This window comes from Orcinus orca, chromosome 2, assembly GCF_937001465.1.
Source record: "Orcinus orca chromosome 2, mOrcOrc1.1, whole genome shotgun sequence".
Lineage (NCBI taxonomy): Eukaryota > Metazoa > Chordata > Mammalia > Artiodactyla > Delphinidae > Orcinus > Orcinus orca.
The window spans coordinates 85,643,931-85,663,828 of NC_064560.1; the positions used below are offsets into that span (position 1 = coordinate 85,643,931).

Below are 19,898 nucleotides of genomic sequence, written 5' to 3' on the forward strand. Positions count from 1 at the left end.
TGTGCCCAAGTTCAGGCCCTCCTGCCCCACCTTGACCCACAATGATCTGGCTACTCCTTCATTCAACAGATAAGCACTGAGATCCACTCTTTGCCAGGCCCTGCTTGCTGGGCTGAGGGGACACAAAGAGGAATAATTTGTTTATCATGCCTTGGAGAAAACCTAATTCCATATAAGGGCAACCTTCCCAAAATCCGTCCCTAGTTTTTGAGTTCGTGCTGAGAAGGCTGGTAGCATTTCCTTGCTTCTGGAGAAGATTCAGCTCCTGAACCTTACAAAGTTGAGCCCCTTACAAAGCTCAACTTCTCTTCCTGCTCCTTTTCTAAGGCCTAGTGGGAGCAAGGTGTAGGAGGACGGACTCCTGCGGGCTTCCAGGAACACAGACTACCCTCCCTCCCTGCCCCGCGGCCGCATTTCGGTCCTCCCAGCGCAGGGGGCGCTGTGCGACGGTGAGAGCCGAGCCCGTCCTGCCTCCTCCTTCTGCGCCAGGGCCACCGCCCATGGCCGCGCAGGCGAAACCGGGAACGGCGACCAGCAGGGGTGGGGCGGTGTAGCGGCCGGCTGGTCAGGCTGCGTACAGTGCTGGGGCGCGGGGCGTACCCCCGTTAGGAGTCATGCTCGGCAGGTCTGGGTACCGAGCGCTGCCCTTGGGGGACTTTGACCGTTTCCAGCAGTCGAGCTTCGGCTTCCTGGGCTCGCAGAAGGGTTGCTTGTCCCCGGAGCCGGGCGGCGTGGGGCCTGGGGCCGGTGAGTGGCCGCCCAGCACAGCGGACCTGGGAGAGATCGGCTGGCAATCCTGGGCCCGAACCCTCTGCCTCTCGGGAGTCAGCCGGTCTTGCGCGCTCACATCCTTACAGGAGGGACCGAGAGGAGGTCTCCACAATGTGGAGAAGGGCTTGCATCAGGCGCTGGGATGCTACTGCTAATCCAGCCCTCCTAGGGCCACGGGGCTGCAGCACCACAGGTCTCTCATCTTCCAAGAAGCGTCGCCCCACCTCGTTTCTCCTCGGCTTTTATCAGCCCAGAGATTTCAGGTTTCCATTTTGCCTAGAAAGAAACTAAGGTCTAGGCATAGGAGGTCACCAGCATGCCAAGGGCACTTGGCTGCAGAGAAATGGCAGAATCTTCACCTCAGGGGGCACCTCTAGACTCCCTAAGCTTGAGCATGTCCCTGTTCCTTGGTGGAGATGTGCAGGCCCTCAGGTGCCTGTCATGTCTTCCGGGCCCTGTCTTGCTCCAAATCCTTGAGTAATTCCCTTGGCCCATAGGCCAGATCCCACGTGCCACAGCCTAACAACCAAAACCCCAGAGGATGTGGCCCCTATGTGATCCTCCTCTAATGACAGATGCTCCTATCCAAGGGTTCCTTTCCTGCAGGGGCCACATGGGTCAGAACGAGGCAGGAAAGGAGATTTAGCATTCTGGGGCCCAGAGAGCCCGGAAGTACAGGGTTCCTGGAAGTGTGGAGCCGAGGCTCCTGTCTGCTCTCTGTTCAGGGTTGGGAGAGGAAAGAGAGCAGAAAATAACCTCTCCCAGATTCTGGGGTTTTCTCAGCTTTCACTCCCATTCTGGGCTTCTGGTTCACGGGGGAAGGGACCTGTGGTTCAAATGAATCTCATTTTCCTAGCTCTCCGTCCCCCACCTCTCACCTGAAGCTGCTTCAAGCGAGGCATGGCCCAGAGGGCATTAAAGGGGGGTGAAGAATTGTGAACTAGGAAAGAACATCTTTGCCCTCATCTCTGGCATCTGTTGAAGAGCAATTGATGCTTTATCCCTTTAAGCTAAGGTCCAGTGATGCCACCCTCACCAGATAGCCTTAGGCTGTCTCCAAAAGGACTCCTTGAAAGCACACTTCTGGGGCTGATAGTAGAGGAGGTGTTATGCCATCAGCATTCAGTTCAACCCAGCATGTGCTTACAGATGCCCAGGTACTCCTGGCTTTGCCAGCTATGGGAGGCAATATAAATCAGACAAAAGGATTGACTCCTGCTCAGCCCAGTGAGGAGAGCATCATGTGATTGGCTTCTCAATTCCAATGACTACTGTCTCGCAGAGAATAGGCCTTGTGAGGGTGGGACTTGGGACAGATTTGTTTTGGTGTATGGGAGGAAGGAACAGTCCTTAACTAGCACCTGCCCAAAGATATGGGAGTAGTATTAGGTTCTTAGGGCACGGCACTAAAGTGGAGTGAAGAACTGTGAGCTTGGAAAGAACATCTTAGCCCTGAAAAGGAAGGAGCCACTGAAAGGGGAGGTGGGCAAAAGGTACACTTGACTGAGTTCACCCAGCCAGCAGCTGTCCTGCCAGACCCAGTCGGTATTCCTTGACTACCTCTGCTCTCTTGTCCCCAGATGCACCTCAGAGCTGGCCTTCCTGCCTCTGCCATGGCCTCATCAGTTTCCTGGGGTTCTTGCTGCTGCTGATCACCTTCCCCATTTCTGGTTGGTTTGCCCTGAAGGTAAGGCTGGCTGGATCAGCCCCCAGAATGGTTGGGCCATGTGGAGAGCTTTGGCATTGGTGGGTGAATTCCCCATCCTCTGCCCCCTTCCCCCAAATATCACAGCTCTGTGAAATGGGCTGGAAAATAATTGTTCATTCTCACCTTTCAGATGAGGAAACTGAAGCTCAGACTTGTCCAAAGTCATACTGGCAGCCAGTAAGTGGCAGAAACAAGTCTTCCCAAACTCCCAAGTTTGGGGGTCTGAACACTGGCTTTAAGGTGCACACAAATATCTTCCTCCCTTTGGGTTAGGCTAAATTAGAAATGAAAAACACTCAACCTGGCCCAGCAGGTGATGAGTAATAGGAATTTCAGGCCTCGTTTTCAACAAGGGATGGTGCAGATGGGAAAGGATGAACTAGAGTTGAGGATTGCACCTGAGAACTGCAGTGAAGGTGGAAGCCTACCCTCGTGTGGCCCCAGGCAACAGCCAGTGTCTCTAGAAAGCTTGGGGTTTGGTGTGGTCTCGAAGGGAGTCCTTAGAAGGTCCTAAATCCTAGTCCCCAAACTGCCACTGAAACAAGTATTATGTGACCTTGGGCAAGTCACTGCCTCTCTAAGACTTAATTTCTCAATTTGGACATATTTCCTTGTTTGAGGATTCCGGGAACCTGAAGTTGGCAAAGCCCTTTGCTCGGGGCTGCTATTAGAGCAGCCCAGCTTTTCCCTTAACTAAGACAAGGGCAGACAGTTTCCTGGTTTGAGTCATGTCTAGCTTCAGATCACACAGGTGAAAGGTTTCACTGAGGATCAAGTCAATACAGTATGGCAGTTGAGGGCGTGGCTTTTGGAGTCATTCAGAACTGCCTTCAGATCTTGTGTGTTTCACTTGGGGGCTTTGTGATTTTGGAGCACATCAGTTAACCTCTCAGAGCTTTGTTTTTTCATCGGAAGACAGAGCTCAGGATACCTGACACTGAACAAGGCCAGAGGGAGAGAGGAGAGGGAGGGACCTGGGGAGACATCGTTGCCAGCAGCAGCTCAGTGCTTTCAACCCTTTTCCTTGCTGCTGTGGACAGATCGTGCCCACCTATGAGCGCATGGTCGTGTTTCGACTGGGCCGGATCCGCACCCCTCAAGGACCCGGTATGGTTCTGCTCCTGCCCTTCATTGACTCCTTTCAGAGGGTGGATCTGAGGACACGAGCCTTCAGTGTCCCTCCTTGCAAGGTGAGGGGCTTCTTGGCTCCTGTGGACAGAGGGAGTGGGGGCTTATGCTGGGTGTATTGGCCTGTGAGTAGCCATTAGGGGTGAGGAATGGGGAAGATACCAGAAAAAGGGGGAGGGGGCTGGGAGGACATCCTTGATCCATATACCTAAGCCCACGCACTTGGGGATACCATTTTGCTCCTGAGGAGCTAGTGACCAGGCGAGTGGGTCAGGTTGGGTGGTCTCAGTGGGCCTGGCCTCCCTGCGCCCCCAGCCCCTCTTTCATGGCCTCCCCCAACAGTTGGCCTCTAAGGATGGGGCTGTGCTGTCTGTGGGGGCTGACGTCCAGTTCCGCATCTGGGACCCGGTACTGTCGGTGATGACAGTGAAGGACCTGAACACAGCCACACGCATGACGGCCCAGAACGCCATGACCAAGGCTCTGCTCAAGAGGCCTCTGCGGGAGATCCAGATGGAGAAGCCCAAGATCAGCGACCAGCTCCTGGTAGGCAGCTCCACACAGGGCAGAGTTCAGGGGCCGGCACCTCGGCCCAGCTCTGCCTGCCAGGGCACTTTAGCAGAGCACCAGATCGCTCTGGGCCTCAGTTTGCCTTGTGTCCCAAGAGTGTAACAACTTTTGAAGAGTCAGTGGTCTGGGTGGGACTATGAGTCGAGGAACAGAAGATGGCACAGACTGTAGCGATCTTAGGCAAATCTATCCCTGAGAGGTGAAGGGGCTGGGACAGGGGTGTGGCCTGACAGAAATTCTTGGGTCCTGCCCCAACTGCCTGAGGTTTCACTCTTCACTGCTCTGCAGGCATTGCCATGACAACACTGGGCCTCAGGGGCACTCGGCCGCCTCATGGGGGCAGGCAGGTGGGTGAAAGGAGCAGGGGCCTTCCTGGCCCAGTCACCTTCAGGGGAATTGCATGCTCCCCGAGGCAGCATGTGCATTTTTGTGGGTTTGTGTTCTTTGTTCTGAAGAGAACAAAGGGACATGAGGGCATTTGGGCCTTTTTCCTGCCTCTTCTCTGAGTGTGAGCAGTTACCGTGGAATTCACCTCAGATCCCTCCTGTGACAAGATGGGGTTGAAATACATGTGTGAAGGCGTGTCCCCTGCTCCTCACGTTCACCTTGTGCTTTCTCCCATGTCCTGGCAGGGGACCGTGGGTGAAGCTTCTCCTCTTTCCCCTAAGATCTGCTTTCCCCAGGGTTAGAGGACAGGAAGGGGAGTGGGGTAATGCCAGTCCTGGAGGTCGCAGTCCCTTCAGGAAATAAATCAACTGGGTGAAATTCCCAAGAGGAGCTCTCATATGCATAGCATTTTGCCTGGCTCAGTGTATCTCTGCTTTACATTTTTCTGCAAAGGCTGGTATTATTGTTTTATTTTGGAGGAAGGAAACTAAGGCTCAGAAATTATTTGACTTGCCCCTAAGACCTGTGGTCAGGGCAGAGCTGGACCAGAGCCAGGTCACCTGCCCCCCAGCCCCCAATCCAGTGCTCAGTCCTATACAACTCAGATCACAATTTGATAAATTTTTTTCATGAAACCACATTCCGTTTTGATCTACCTTTAGGAAGAGAAAATTGCTCTCGGCCTTGTTGCACATGGCTTTGGTGCAGCAAAGCCAAGAGAGGCCATCTGAGGGAGTGAGTCCCATACCAGGACATTAGAGTCATGTAGGGCCATTGCCCAGATTGAGTTGGCTCCTGGTAAAGTGGGGTCATTGCCTGGCTAAAATGAAGTCTCAGGAAATCCAGCACACCTCCCTAAGGCCCGTTTCAGGCATACGTTTCTCATTCTCACCGCGCCCCTGCTTCTGCGTACTTTTCCTCTAGAGGAATTGCACGCTCCCCACCTCTCACTTGCTGGGCCCTCCTTAGCTGCTCCAGGCCAGCCACTTCACCCCTCACTGCCCCAGCCCAGCCTCCCCCATTGCCACCCCACCCGTCCCTCTGCCACAGGCCTTGCCTCTTAATCCTCAGGAGAAAACACTCTAGGGTGAGAACTCTTTCAGCTTCCTCCAGCATCACCCCTTCAAACTCATCTACATCTGTGCTGTTTCCCTGTCTCACTGGAAGCATCTGCTTCCTCTGCACCGGGCAGTGCTCTGGGCCCAGGACTCGGCTCCCTCCCTCAATTCAGCCTCTTCTTGCCTTTTTGCAAGGACACATGTTTTCCCTTTGTCCCAGACCCCCTCTAGCTCTTAACCCCTCTCTCCCCTTTCCTTCCTCCCCTCCTGTCCTTAATCTAGGCTCCCCCCACGCTCCTAAGACTGACGTCACTGCCGACCTCATGGTGACCTCCCTCTTGCTAGCACAGGGGCACTTCTCAGTCCTTCCCTTACTTCACCTGGAGGCAGCCTTTGACTCCATGGACCCATCCTTCTGTTATTCTTGGATCCTCTGCTTCCATTATTCCACACTCCTGGTTACTCCCTGTTCTTCTGCCCTTCTGTTTCCAGGTTTCCCTCAGTGGTCTCTTCTCACCTGTGACCTCCCAGGAGAGCATACCCACCTGGGGCTTTCTGCTAACTCTAGACACTAATTATTCCCAACACTCCGATCCAGTCCCACTCTGCCCTGCTTCCTGGCCCCACTTATCCAATTGCGGTTGGCCGTCCCGTAGACACCTCAAGCTTAACGTGTTTAAAAAGTCACCATTCCTTCCCTACCCACCCCCAAATCTGTGTCTTCCTCTGTGTATGCTCTCTGGATAAACGCCCGCGTTCCTGATCCGTGCAGGCAGCCATACTAGAAACGTGGCTCCTCCACCTCCTCACCGCCCTCCTTGTTTTCGCACATCCGGGCAGCCGATAAGTCCAGCGGTTCTATTTCTCTAGTGTCCTTCTGTAGCTTAATAGAGTTTACAGAGTTGCGCCCCTCCCCTGGTGTGTCTCGGCTCACAGCCGCCTCTCTGCCTGACACCGCATCTGCATCACTTTTGCCTGCGGTTTGAAACAATGTCCTACCTGGTCTCCATGCCTCTACCCTCAGCCCCTCCAATCCAGTGTCCACACGGCAGCCAAGAGAATCTTTGCAACAAGCAAGACTGCTCTGTCACTTGCCTGCTAAACTCATCTCCGGGACTCCTTGTGCCTCAGAATAGATCCAAGTGAGCGGGAGCAACCTCCTCTGAGCCCTTGGCTGTCTCTGGTGTCCCAGGCCACAATTGAGGGTCCAGCTAAATGGAACTGTGGTTCCTCACGGTTCCCCGAGCATTCGAGGTGCTCCTTTCTGCATTTTTGTACCTGCTCTTCCCATTGCCTGGAAAGGCCCTCCTTTGATGCCCCTTCACCTGGATGATTCCTCCTCCTCCTGGCATCACCCCCTCCTCCCTGCCCCACACCCTCTCCTGATTGCTCACTACCAGCTGCCCACAGCTGGGTTGTAATTGCCCTCTGCCTCCGTCCCAGGCTGGGAACTTCTCAAGGGCAGGCCTGGTGCCTCATGTGCCACCATGGCCATACCAGCCTGCCTAAAGAACGTGCTCTGGAAAGGTTTGTTGAATGAGTGCCATTTCTCCCCACACCATCCTGCAGCTGGAGATCAACGACGTGACCAGGGCCTGGGGGCTGGAGGTGGACCGCGTGGAGCTGGCAGTGGAGGCCGTGCTCCAGCTGCCCCAGGACAGTCCAGCTGGGCCCAGCCTGGACAGCACCCTGCAGCAGCTGGCCCTCCATTTCCTGGGAGGAGGCATGTCTTCAGTGGCAGGAGGTGCCCCACTCCCCGAGCCAGGTAAGGAGCCTCGGGGAAAGAGTGAGGGTGCTCCCCGGGGCGCTCAGCTTGGTGTCCAGCACAGACTGAACTTTGCTACTTGTTCCCTTAACCAAGCAGCTTGTGCAGTGCACACCCCGCCCAGCTGTTCAGGCCACCCCGATTCTAGAGCTGACCAGAGCTAAGGCAGTGAGAAGAGTCCAGGTGTCTGCGTGTGTGGAGGCCTTTGGGAGCCTCCATGGGAGGAAGCAACAGCATCCAGCAAAGAGTTTTAGTTTCAAGGCTGGAGTAGCTTAGAAATGGCATTTGGGGTGATGGCTAAAATCTCAAGGGCAGCTTCTTAGGAAACTGAGGAGGAAACTGAACGTGGGCCTGAAGAGGGTGTAAGACGGAACTGCCGCGAAGGTACGGAGGCCACACGTTGACCTTGGCAGCACGTTGACCTCCTTCTCTCTGCCTCCCTCCCCAATCCCCTTGGCCGCCCCCAGCAGATACCTTGGATATGGTGAACGAGGTTGAGCCGTCTGCCCCTCATGGTGGTGCCGGGTCCAGCCCCAAGCAGCCTGTGGCCGAGGGGCTGCTGACGGCTCTGAAGCCCTTCCTGTCTGAGGCCCTGGTCAGCCAGGTCGGGGCCTGCTACCAGTTCAATGTCGCCCTGCCCAGTGGCACCCAGAGCATCTACTTCTTGGACCTCACTACAGGTGCAGCTGCCCTCCCTGCTGTCTTCCTTCCACCTGGGTTGCTCGTAGCCCCGACCACCCACGGTCCTTTTTCAGACTGGGCCCTGCTCCTGCCCCCAGTTTAGGGCAAACCCATAGCAGTCAGGGGCTCCGATGCCATTTGCAGACAGTGACTACCCAGGCCTCGGTCTCCCTGCCCTGTCCTTGTTAGCAGGACAACTCAGATGGCCGAGCTTCCTGTGCCAAGCGCCCCACACACGTTGTGGTCCTGTTCACGGCAGGCTCAGTACTGAGCACGTTTTGTGCGTTATCCCACCTACTTCTCATCATCAGCGTGTGATTTAGGGATTATCATCGTCATCCCCATTTCACCAGTTTGGAAACTGAGGCTCTGAGCGGTCACACAGCCAATGGGACTTGAACCCAGGGTATTAGGATTTGAACGCTTAACCACTATTTCCACCCCTCCCAGTGGGACGTGCTAACCTCTTCTACCCCCTGCAGCATAGTCGTCCCCCTACTAATGCTCAGTTTTCTTTCTCCCCACAGGGCAAGGGAGGGTGGGGCATGGGGTGCCTGATGCCATCCCTGATGTGGTGGTGGAGATGGCCGAGGAGGACCTGCAGGCCCTGTTGTGCAGGGAGCTGCGGCCCCTGGGGGCCTACATGAGCGGGCGGCTGAAGGTGAAGGGCGACCTGGCCGTGGCCATGAAGCTGGAGGCTGTCCTCAGGGCCCGGAAGTAGCAGGTTTGGCTGACTGTCCATAGCCTAGCCCCGAGCCTGGCACCAAGCCAGGGGGGCATCTTGGAGGAGGAGTCATTGACACTGCACCTTGGATTGTTGAGGCCCTGAGAAGTTTCAGGCCCAGCAAGAGCCAATGAGTGGAGGCTGGGAGACCCTGGAGACTGGGAAAGGCCAAGTCAGGCGGCCCTGCCCTTCTCATCCACAGTGGTTCTCTGGACAAGCCTTTGCTGATCCTGGTCCCCTGCCGCGTACCCGGTCTGAGCTGGGTGCACAGCGCGATGACAGGAGAGCCAGGCCTGCTGTGCTGTGCTGCCTGCCTGACTGGAGAGCCAGGGCTGACAGAAACAGCCTGACAGCAGCTGCCTTGGTCCCAGGGTGAGGGAGCAATGCGTGCAGCTCGGGCTCCAAGCTCCAGAAGTGGGCTCAGAGAGGCTGGAGGAGGGAGAGGGGCGGCGGCCCCGAGAAGAGGCCCCTGCGGTGGGAGGGGTCTGGGGATCGGCTGGGTCTGCCCTGCTGATTGCAGTCCAGGCCCAGGCTGGGGGGATGGGGACAGGAAAGAGTGGGGCTGGCTGCTCCCCGGCTCTGCTCTTGAAGACGTCTGTCTTGACTCGTCTCCCAGCTCGGTCTTGCATGCCTGACAGACTGGAGCCCGGGGCAGCATGAAGGAGAGCCCTGCTGTTGCTTTGCTTTCCGGAGGTTTGAAAACCTCAAATAAATGTGATGTTTACAATGTATTTGGAGAGAAATAGGGGTAATGGAGGTGGGTCGGAGGGTCTCTGAGGTGATGCCCCTGCTGCCGGACCGGGGCCCAGGCCCTGAAGGGTGACACAAGCCCTGACAGTGCTCTTCAATCACCCACAGTTCCACTTCCTGCCAAGGGCCTCAAAGCAGGCAGCAGCAGGGCACTCTGTTTCCCTTTATAGTCAGGGTAGAGGTTTGGCAGGAAAGAGGGGGTGTGGGTGTGACAGAGCTGGTCTGGCAAACAACGTAATGAAGGCAGGGCTGGGGGCGCGTATCACATTCAAGAGAGGGGTAGGAGCTGCTATCAGCTGCCCCTCCTGTTATACCCCTGGTCACTGTTTCCCTACTGTTCTGGCCCAAACCTCAGGGACCCCAGAGAAGGGAGGCCTTAGACATCTCAGGTTCTGAGAAATGATGAATCTCACATCCTGGAGAGACTTGTTAAAAAAAACAAAAAAAACACAGAAATTTGAGGCTCCTTTTTGAGGCGCAGCCTCTGGCTGCGATCTGGCACCAGGCCTTCCCCCTCAGGGCCCTCTCCAGGTGCCTTGGCACCAGGCTCCATCCAGTTTGCCCTTTTGTTCCTGCCAGTGCCCGCCTTGGCCTCTTGTAGAGGTAGACCAGCATAGACCAAACCACCATTGGGTTCAGGTTTCAGCCCCAGGGCCCCTTCCTGGAGGGCCAGAGCCCCAGGTTGCTGCCCCTGCTCTGTCCCTCTCTCCACTCCTGGAGGCCGCCCAGCCAGGGCTGCCTGTTCAAAAGCCTTCCCTCCAATCTCTACCGGCCACACTCCCGCTGCCCGTGAGCCCTGGTGGGGCATGATCTTCTCTGCTTGGCCTGGGCTCCCCCTCTACTTCGGCGCTGTCGTTGTGCCTATTCCCCACTGTGTCTGTCACTGTTCTTGTGTAAGTGCCTGCCCTCCCTGCTGGACCATGAGCTACATGCCCAAGCCATCCATCACTGTTCCCTCCATTGTTACTGCACACAGTGCCCCAGGGGGAAGAGGGGAAACCCCACGCGTCTTCCTCATGAAAGCTTAAGGGAAACCAAAACTCAGATCTTCTTTGTGGCTGTTGGAGGATCAGCATCACAGGGGAAACAAACTTTTCTAGATGTCTGTGTGCGTGGAGAACAAAGCCTGCTGCCAGCGGTTAATACCCTCCTGTCCAGGGGAACTCATTCCTTGGGGAGGCCAGCACTCCAGGAAAGGGAGCCCACAGGTTCAAGGCCTCTGAGTTTCGGAGGACCCAGCAGACTTTGTAGTCCCCAGTGGGTGGACGAGGGGCACCTAATGGGGCCAGGGTGTGGGGAGGGAGGGAGAAGGGTGTCCATCAAAGAAGGCTTCCTGAGGAGATGTTGCCTGAGACTCACAGCTACATGGAGATGAGAGAAGAAAGGAAATGGGGGGAAAGACATTCGGTAGAGGGGGAAAGTCCCTGTGAGAGCACAGGAAGAGGTAGTGGACACCTCCGATTTGGGAAACTGGAACCTAAAGTCTGAAGGGGGATGTATGCAGGGATTTTGGGGGGACTGACGCTGTGCCAAGTATGCCCCTGTACTGCACGAGGCACTTCCTGTATTTGTTTTCCTCAAGATAACCTGATGAATAGTGATAAAGAATTATATTATTATGCTATATTGATATATAATGTATTATTCTGATGTTATTTTAAAATAAGTATTTAATTTTGAATAGAGAGTTTTAAAAAGGCATGCTATGAAAATTGTCCCTCACACTCCTGATTCCATCCACATATTTTGAAACAGGTATCCCATGGTATTAGTTTCTTGGTTATTCTTCCAGAAGTTGAGGTTTAAAAAAAATACATTTACAAGAAAATCCAAATATATTATTCTCTGGATGGGGGTTGCTTGTTTTTTGTTTTTTTTACAGAAATGGCAGCATAGCAAATACAATGTTGATTTGTTCCCTTAACCTTACAGTTGAGGATCTTTCCGTATTAGCACACCTAGACTTTCCTTATTCAGTTTTGTAGTTACATAGGATTCCATTGAATGGGCGTATCATAGTTTATTTAACCTGGTTTGCATTGATGGACATTCACATTTTTTGTGTGTGTTTTGCTATTTCAAACAATCTTGCAGTAATAATCTTTCACATACGCTATTTCACCTGTGGTTGAAGTTCATCTGTGGGATAAAGTCCTAGAAAGGAAATTGCTAGGTCAAAGCATTTCTAATTTAATATTGCCCAAATGCCTTCTCTGGGGGTTATTCTAATTTACGCTCCCGTTATCAGTGAGTGAGAGTCTGTTTTTCCTCATAGCCATGCCAGCACAATGTGTTTTTAAACTTTTGGATTTTTTGACAGTCTAGTAAGTGAAAAATTGCATCTCAGTATAATTTTTTAAAGTTGTTCAATTGCTTATTGCTTTTTAAGACTTGGATTTTCAGTCCCAGCAAAAGCAAGGGGTTTTTGTTGGCTTTCTCCAGCGTTTACTTTTTAAAGTATGATATGATAAAAATGCACCCATTTTAAATGTGCTTGATGTGTTTTGACAAATGTGAACACTGTGTAACCACCAGCCACCACAATCAAGATACAGAACATTTCCATCAACTCGCGTAGCTCCCTTGTGTCCCTTCCCATTCAAGCCTCAGTGTCCCCGCCCCCGCCCCCCCAGGTCCAGGTCACCACTGGTCTGCTTTCTGTAACTGTTGATTAAATTTCACTTTTCTAGAGTTTCATACAAGGGAAACTATACCGTGTGTACCCTTCTCTGTCTCACTTCTTTCCCTTTAGTGTTTTTGAATCATCTGTGTTATCATGTGTATTTGTAGTTTGTTCTTTTTTATTTTTAGTGATATTCTGTTGTATGGATAGATGTGTACAATTTATATATTCATCTGTTCATGGACATTTGAGTAGTTTTCAGTTTTGATTATCAGACCTCCTCTGAACATCTGTCTGTGTACAAGTCTTCGTATGGATATATGTTTTCATTTGGGTAAATACTCAGGAGTAGAATTTCTGGGTCAAGAAACTAACAAACCAATTCCAAGATAGTCGTGCCAACACTTGGTGCTGTCAGTCTTTTTCACGGGGTGTGACTGATGACTTTGAGCCTCCTTTGTGCTTATTGGGCATATGTCTTCTTTTGTGAAGTGTCTGTCCAATATTTTTTCTCACTTTAAAAAATGGCTTATTTATCTTATCGGTATAGATTCATATTAGCTTTAAGACTTCCTAGTAAATCCTGGATACATGTTTTTTAGCACATATTTGGAATATTTTCTCTCAGTCTGTAGCTTGCCTTTCTAACTTCCTAGTGCTTTATCTTGAAAAGCAGTAGATTTTAATTTTGATAAAGTCCAGGCTACAACTTTTTTTTTATCCAGTTTTTTTCCCTAAATTTATTTATTTTATTTATTTTTGGCTGCGTTGGGTCTTCATTGGTGCGCGTGGGCTCTCTCTCGTTGCGGCGAGTGGGGGCTTCTCTTGTTGCAGTGCACGGGCTCTAGGTGCGCAAGCTTCAGTAGCTGTGGCTCGCAGGCTCTAGAGTGCAGGCTCAGTAGTTGTGGCACACGGGCTTAGTTGCTCTGCGGCATGTGAGATCTTCCCAGACCAGGGCTCGAACCTGTGTCCCCTGCATTGGCAGGCGGATTCTTAACCACTGTGCCACCAGGGAAGCCCTATAACTTTTCAATGGTTAGAGGTTTTGTGTCATTTCCTGGATGTCTTTGCTCATCTTTGCTCACGGTCTTGAAGATTTTCCCCCATGTTTTCTTCTAAAGTCTAAAAGTTTATAGATTCAGCTATTACTTTTAGGCTTGTGATCCATTTTGAGTTACTTTTTGTGTATGGTATTAGATAAAAGGCTGAGGTGTTTCCCCCCCGACCCTCCCCGCCATGGGTACCCAATTATTCTAGCACTTCTTGTTGAAAAGATATATTTTCCCCATTGAATTACCTCGAAACTTAAATTTTTTCATTTCTCTTATTTTGTGTGAAGTTGAATATTTTGTAATATGTTTAAGAGCCATTGTGTTTCTTTTTCTGTGAACTGTTATTTCATCTACTTTGTCCATTTTTTTAGTGTTGGTTGTTTCTAGTTTTGTTTTGACACCTGGGAGCTCTTTAAATGCTAGGGAGATTAGCTGTTTTTTATATGAGTTGTAAAATGTTTTTAACCCAATTTGTTGTTTGTATTTTGACTTTGCTTATACTTTTCCATGAAATTTGACAAATGTATTTGAAATGACATATATTTTATTTTATGGCTTTTAGGTTTTAAGTCATAAGAAAAACTTCCATTCTGAGATCATAAAGGAATTCCATGTACTCCCATTATTTTATTTTTTACATGTAGCTGTTTGACCCACTCGGGATTTAAATGAGCATAAAATATAAAATATAGAACCACATTTTTTTTTCAATGCCATGTATTTCTGTTTGTCTTGGGGTCCATATCTGGGTTTTCTGTTGTGTTCCACTGGACTAATGTTTGTCCATGCACTGGGTCCACATGGTTTTAATGATTGAGGCTTCATAAAATGTTTAATATCTGTAAGATTAATTCTTTTTAATGCTTCTTAAGAAATTCTTCCTGGGAATTCCCTGGTGGTCCAGTGGTTAGGACTCCGCGCTTTCACTGCAGAGTGCGTGGGTTCAATCCCTGGTAGGGGAAGTAAGATCCTGCAAGCCGCGCAGCCCGGCCAAATTAAAAAAGAAAAGAGAAGAAAAAGAAAAAAAAATTCTTCCTGCCTGTTCTTCTTCTTCTTTTGTTTTTTTAAAAATAAACTTTAGAATTACCCAGTCTAGTTAAAATAAATTGTTTATATCTTTATTGAGATCATGTTAAATGTGTGAAGAACTCAGAAAATTGCAATCTTTATGACACTGACTCTTCCTATCTGTGAACTTGGCATGTTTTTATGTCTTTTTTTAAATGTTCTTCAGAAGTTTTACAGTGTTCATATTGGTCTTGAACATTTCTTATCAAGCTTATTCCCAGGTACTTTACCTTTTCTGATACTATTACTATAAATAAGGTCTTTCCTTTCATTATATTATCTGATCAGAATGCAATTTACTGCTCTGTAGGAATTCTGTATGGTACTAACTTAATTCTTACCTTACTAGCTGTATTGTTATTCATAGTACTTCATCTTCAGTATACAATCACCTGCAAACGTCACCTCATTTCAGTGCTTTAAAATGCTTTCTCTTGTGTAATTGCATTGGTTAGCACAGAGGTGGGTATTTTTAAGGTGGAAGTGAGAGGGTATTATGCTGAGGGGAAAGATCCAGTAGGGAGAGAGAAAGGGAGACTCTAGAGGAAGAGACGGGAATGGTATCCTGAGCCCTGATGGAGGGATTAGCTGTGGACCAAGACTGACACCTCCCTCAACCCCGGAGAAAGAAGGGAGGAAATAAGGATGGGGGCAAACCCCACCCCTCCCCCCACGCACAGCCTAGCACATGGGGACGGAGTCGGGTAGGGGTGCGGCTCTGGGATGTTTATTAACTGTAACAATTTCAAGGGAAAGAAGTGCTAGTGGTAAAATCTTAGTCATTGGGTCATTCACACAGGCCTCGCAGGGTTAGCCTTTCGGTGGGGCTCCAAGCCAAAAACCATGAAATGAGAGTGTTGAGGGGGTGGGGACTTGGGGAGATTTGCGTGTTGGAGGGGTAGCTGGAAGGAGAAGTTTTCTGGCTCATCGTGGTGAGTGGTTCTTGATTCCCATCCTAGGCCAAGTGGAGTCCAGCTCCCCAGCCAGGACAGCAAGTCGTTTAGTGATGGCCACAGGCCAATGTCTTCAAGACTGACAAAGAGAAACTGGGAGTGCGAGGTGATCCTAGAAGGTGGCCAGGTAAGGACAGTCCTGTAGAACTAGGGTGCAGAGCTGGAAGGGAGCAGGAGATGATTGGTCCACAGATGGGAAGACCAAGGCCCAGAGAAAGCCTTCGCAGAGGGATTGTGGCATGGCTGGGCCCAGAACCTATGTCTCATACCTCCTAGCCCATGACTCTTCCTCTACGTCAGTGGGGGCCATGGGGCAGTGGGAATGGCTTAGAATAAAGGGGGTCTCGAGATCCTGGGGCTTTGTGTTGCTCTGCTAAGCCCTACTCCACTGTATGGGGATGGGTGTGGACTGTGTAGGGGTAGACAGAGAGGGGCACGTTCCCCATCTGCTGCCCCAGATTCTCTGCCACTCAGCCAGGAGAGAGGCTGGAAAGAGAGAGAGGAAAGGAGAGAAGACGGGGAAAGAAAAGAGAGGAAAGGGAGGGGCGAGGAGATGGAGGAGGCTGAGGATAAAAGGGACCTGCCCACCACAGTCCTCTGCTGGGACCCTCTTCCCCTGGACTGTGCTGTCATTGACTTTCCAGAGCCTGGCACAGTGTCTGCCATATAATGGGCACCAGCAACTGGTTTTTATTTTTTAATAGTTATTTCTCTTTTTTTCCTTTAATTTTTTTTGCGCATCGGGTCTTAGTTGAGGCACGTGTGATCTTTCGTTGTGGCGTGGGCTCTTCGTTGTGGCGCATGGGCTACTCTTTAGTTGTGGCGCGTGGGTTTTCTCCCTCCAGTTGTGGCACACAGGCTCCAGGGCGCTATAGATTGCGGCCTGCGGGCTCAGTCAGTAGTTGCCGCGCCTGGGCTTAGTTGCCCCGTAGCATGTGAGATCTTAGTTCCCCGACCAGGGATTGAACTGCGTCTCCTGCATTGGAAGGCAGATTCTTAACCACTGGATGACCAGGGAAGTCCCAGCAGCTGGTTTTTAAAATGGACTTGTTGAATAAGATGAAGCAGCATTAGATTTACCGAGGAAGATGGAGGTAGAGAGAGACAGACAGAGGACAGAGGGAGACAGGTGGGGATAGGGAGAGAGGAGAGACGGAGGGAGAGACTGAGGGAGAGGGAAAGATAGAGACAGACAGAGGGAGGCTGGAAGATGAACGAGGGACAAAACAACAGGGAGACAGGGACAGCAAGAGGAAGTAGGAGCCAAACCACTGTGCCTGCCACAGGGCCCAGAACAGGGCCCTGAGAGTCACCCCTGAGGAGCAGAAGATGCTTGTGAGGAGGACACTCGAGTGGTCTCCCGGATGCTTGTCCTCCTGGTCTGAGTTTCTGCTCCTTGAAGGGAGCCCACAGAAGCCCAGTCATGCGCTTGTGGCACCATCTTGTGGCAGTTTGGGAGATGGCTGGTTTTCTCTTTCCAGATGTGCTTTCAAGGGCTGGGAAGGATCTTGGGGACAGAGGAGTTGCCACTGTGGAGAAAAAGTGCAGAGCAGAACCAGAGCCTGAGGTGCAGGCCTAGGAGATGCTCACCTTGCCTGACGGTTCCCATACACATTCACACATACACACATCCCTGTGTGCACCCAGGCCCAGGGCGGGCTGAGCGGTGATGGGGTTAGGGAGGGAAGTGAGGGACAGGCAAGTGCGAGAATGTGGCCAGGAGAATTGGGGGAGGTTGACCAGAGTAACCAGGAAACTGCAGATCATGGAGCTAAATCTGCAAAATGGGGCTAATTATATCAAAGGCCATTTTAAGACCTTCCTAGGATAAGGTGCTATTAGTTTTGGAGGTTCCTCCCCCAAATCAATTATTAAAATGCACAGAATTGCTACATTAAATATATTACTGTAAAATAATATGAAGTGATTTTCGTAAGTTTGCCTTGGAAATTATTTGGCTAAGAGTAATTCATTCACGGTATAATTATCTGCAAGTTCTCAGCACTCTGTGGGCATTCGTTTGCATTCTGGAAGTCCTTGCAGAGTTTTAAAAAATCTAATCTACAAATTAGTTTCAAATAGAATGAAATTCTTATGAACACTACATTTAATGATTAAAGAAATTGGCACAGAATTAATGACATAAATTAACAATTGATGACAGTTTGTAGACATTTGATTAAACATTTATTCATTTGGGTTATTCTGTAGTTTTTGTATTTTGGAGTCAGACTTTTCTCAGGTTTTAATCATTTATGTAGGTTCCTGAGAAGCTCTGGAACTCTGGGCACTGTGTCCCTTGGGACTACCTTACCTGAACAATTAAGTGGCCCTGATAATACCTACCCTATAGGAGAGCTATAAAGAATAAAAATGGGATAATATATGAAAGCATTAAGCACAATGCCCAGTAAACTCCAAGCACCCAATAAGAATTAGCAGATGTCATTAAACGTATCTGCACACACGCATAATCCCCTATTCTTTTAATCATTCATTCTAAAAAGTTGTATTGGGCACTCACTCTGTGCTAGACTAGGCAATGTCATAGGTGTTGGAATGGTAGTGAATGAATAAACCAAGATGCCTATCCTTGTGGAATTTACATTCTAGTTTGGAGAGCCAGACATAAACAACAAGCATTAAGAATAAGAAAGGACACGGGTACCGCATGAGGGCCTGCTCATCCGGAACGGATTTTTACACCCATGCTGATCGGGATACTGGGCTGGGAAGAACTGCAAACAGCCTCGATTATCCAAACTCAGCTTTGGCACCTTAAAAACCGAATCTGCGACTCAGGCACAGGGGATGATGGTTTCAGAGGGCAGCTTATGTTGATACCAGCTCCCCTGATCACTGCCCCTTCGCCTAAATATACATTATTAAAAAAAAAGTCATACAGTATGTTAGAAGGCCACCGGTGCCTTGGGAGAGGGCCTGGCATGTTTTGGAACAGCACGGAGGCCAGTGTGCCTGGAGTGGAGAGCGGGGGAGAGTGGGAGATGAGGCTACAGGTGAAAATGGGGCCAGTTCACGTGGAGCCTTGTAGCCATTGTAAGGACTCTGTGCAGTGGGATGCTGCTGGAGAGTTCTAGGAGAGGAACTGACTGTACAAACAGACAAGGGCCAGACCACATATAAAAACAACTCTGATCCTCAACCTGCAGCAACCTGCCAGGAAACTAACCCCTTATATGCAACAGTCAGCCCCGAAAGCCAGCCTGCCGGAAGTCAGACTCACAGGAAGCCAGCCTGCTATCTCGAGTGACGATCCAGGAAGCAAAACAATAACTTCCGTAACTATCAGCCCCCAGTGGTCAGGACTCGATTAATAACTCACAGCTTCACTAATTTTTGTCCCTGCTTCCAACTTGGGACCAACCAGAGAAAGCCAAATATGCATCCCTAACCAATCACATAGGCTGCCCCCTTCTGGTCAGCCCGCCTCCAGCTCCTGGGGCTCGCAGCCCCTGGTCAGGGCACACCTGAAGCCTTCCCTGTTTTCCACTATAGAGCTTTCCACTCCTCTGCCTGTCTTTGAGTCTCTGCCAAAACAGAGCCATAGTGGCTGACTCCCTTGCAAGCTCCGAAAAAATAGCCTTTGCTTTTCTCATTTGGCTGGTCTTCATTTATTTCCACAAATGACGGAAACTGCCTTACATTATAAAAGCTGCTCTGTTGAGAACAGACTATATGTAAAATAGGGAAACCCATTAAGAGGCCATTGTAATAATCCAGGCAAGAGATGATAGTGGCTTGGACGAGGCTGGTAGTAGGGCAAGCGATTAAAAGGGGTTGGATTATAGTTATGCATATTTTATTATTTTTATTTTGAAATTATAGATTCACTAGCAGTTGCAAAGAAATGCACAGAGAAGTCCCATGTGCCCTACTCCCAGCCATCCTAGCATCTCATATAACCACAGAACCGCATCAAAACCAAGGAACTGACATTGGCATAATCAATCGAGTTTACTCAGATTTCACTGGTTATACGTGCACTTATTTGTGTGTGTGTGTAGCTCTACACAATTTTGTCACGTGTGTAGCCTGGAATAACCACCACAGCAATCAAGATGCTCGATGGTACCATCACCATGAGATCCCTGGTGTCACCCCTTTATAGCCACACCCCTCCTTCCTGTTCCTAACCCTGGCAGCCACTAATCTGCACTCTATCTCTGTGATTATGTTACTCAGGATTGTTGCATCAATGGCATCACGCAGTATGTATTCTTTTGAGGTTGGCTTTTTCATTCAGCATAATTCCCTGGAGATGCATCCTAGGTGTTGCCTGTGTCAGCAGTTCACCCCTTTATTGCCGAGTGCTATTCTGTGGTGTGGATGCACCACAGTTGGTTTCACCTTTGGCCCTCTGAAGGACGTTTGGGTAATTTCCAGGTTTGGGCTATTACAGGTAAAGCTGCTGTGAACAATTGTGTACAAGTTCCTCCATGAAAATAAGTCTTCATTTCTCTGGCATATGGCTGGGCCCTTGTTAAGTCTGTTTTTAGTTTTGAACTGGGTATATTTTAAGGATAGAGCCAAAGGATCGCCTGATAGATTGGATGTGGGCGCGAGAGAAAAAGAGAGGGGTGGTTTGAAATGGGCTAATGCACTTAGTGCTGGAACATAGTAAGGGCTCAGTAAATGTCAG

The 19,898-nt window shown here is 50.3% G+C and overlaps 1 protein-coding gene across 5 annotated transcripts; it reads left to right on the forward strand.

Annotated features, from left to right (window-relative positions):
• The first annotated feature begins 490 nt into the window (after positions 1 to 490).
• Positions 491 to 14,342, forward strand: STOML1 (stomatin like 1). 5 transcript variants are annotated; one of them, XM_033440047.2, is made up of 8 exons: positions 729 to 747; positions 2,352 to 2,458; positions 2,610 to 2,719; positions 3,520 to 3,669; positions 3,950 to 4,153; positions 7,192 to 7,387; positions 7,855 to 8,067; positions 8,596 to 14,342. In XM_033440047.2, exons 4-8 carry the CDS (start codon positions 3,541 to 3,543, stop codon positions 8,787 to 8,789), a joined length of 936 nt encoding a protein of 311 aa, XP_033295938.1. In that variant the 5' UTR covers positions 729 to 747; positions 2,352 to 2,458; positions 2,610 to 2,719; positions 3,520 to 3,540; the 3' UTR covers positions 8,790 to 14,342. The 5 variants fall into 5 exon arrangements, with proteins under 5 accessions (XP_004276336.1, XP_012390832.1, XP_004276337.1 ...); XM_033440048.2 differs by lacking the exon at positions 729 to 747 and adding an exon at positions 1,630 to 2,264; XM_004276288.4 differs by lacking the exon at positions 2,610 to 2,719 and having other exon boundaries at positions 491 to 747.
• The last annotated feature ends 5,556 nt before the right edge of the window (positions 14,343 to 19,898 follow it).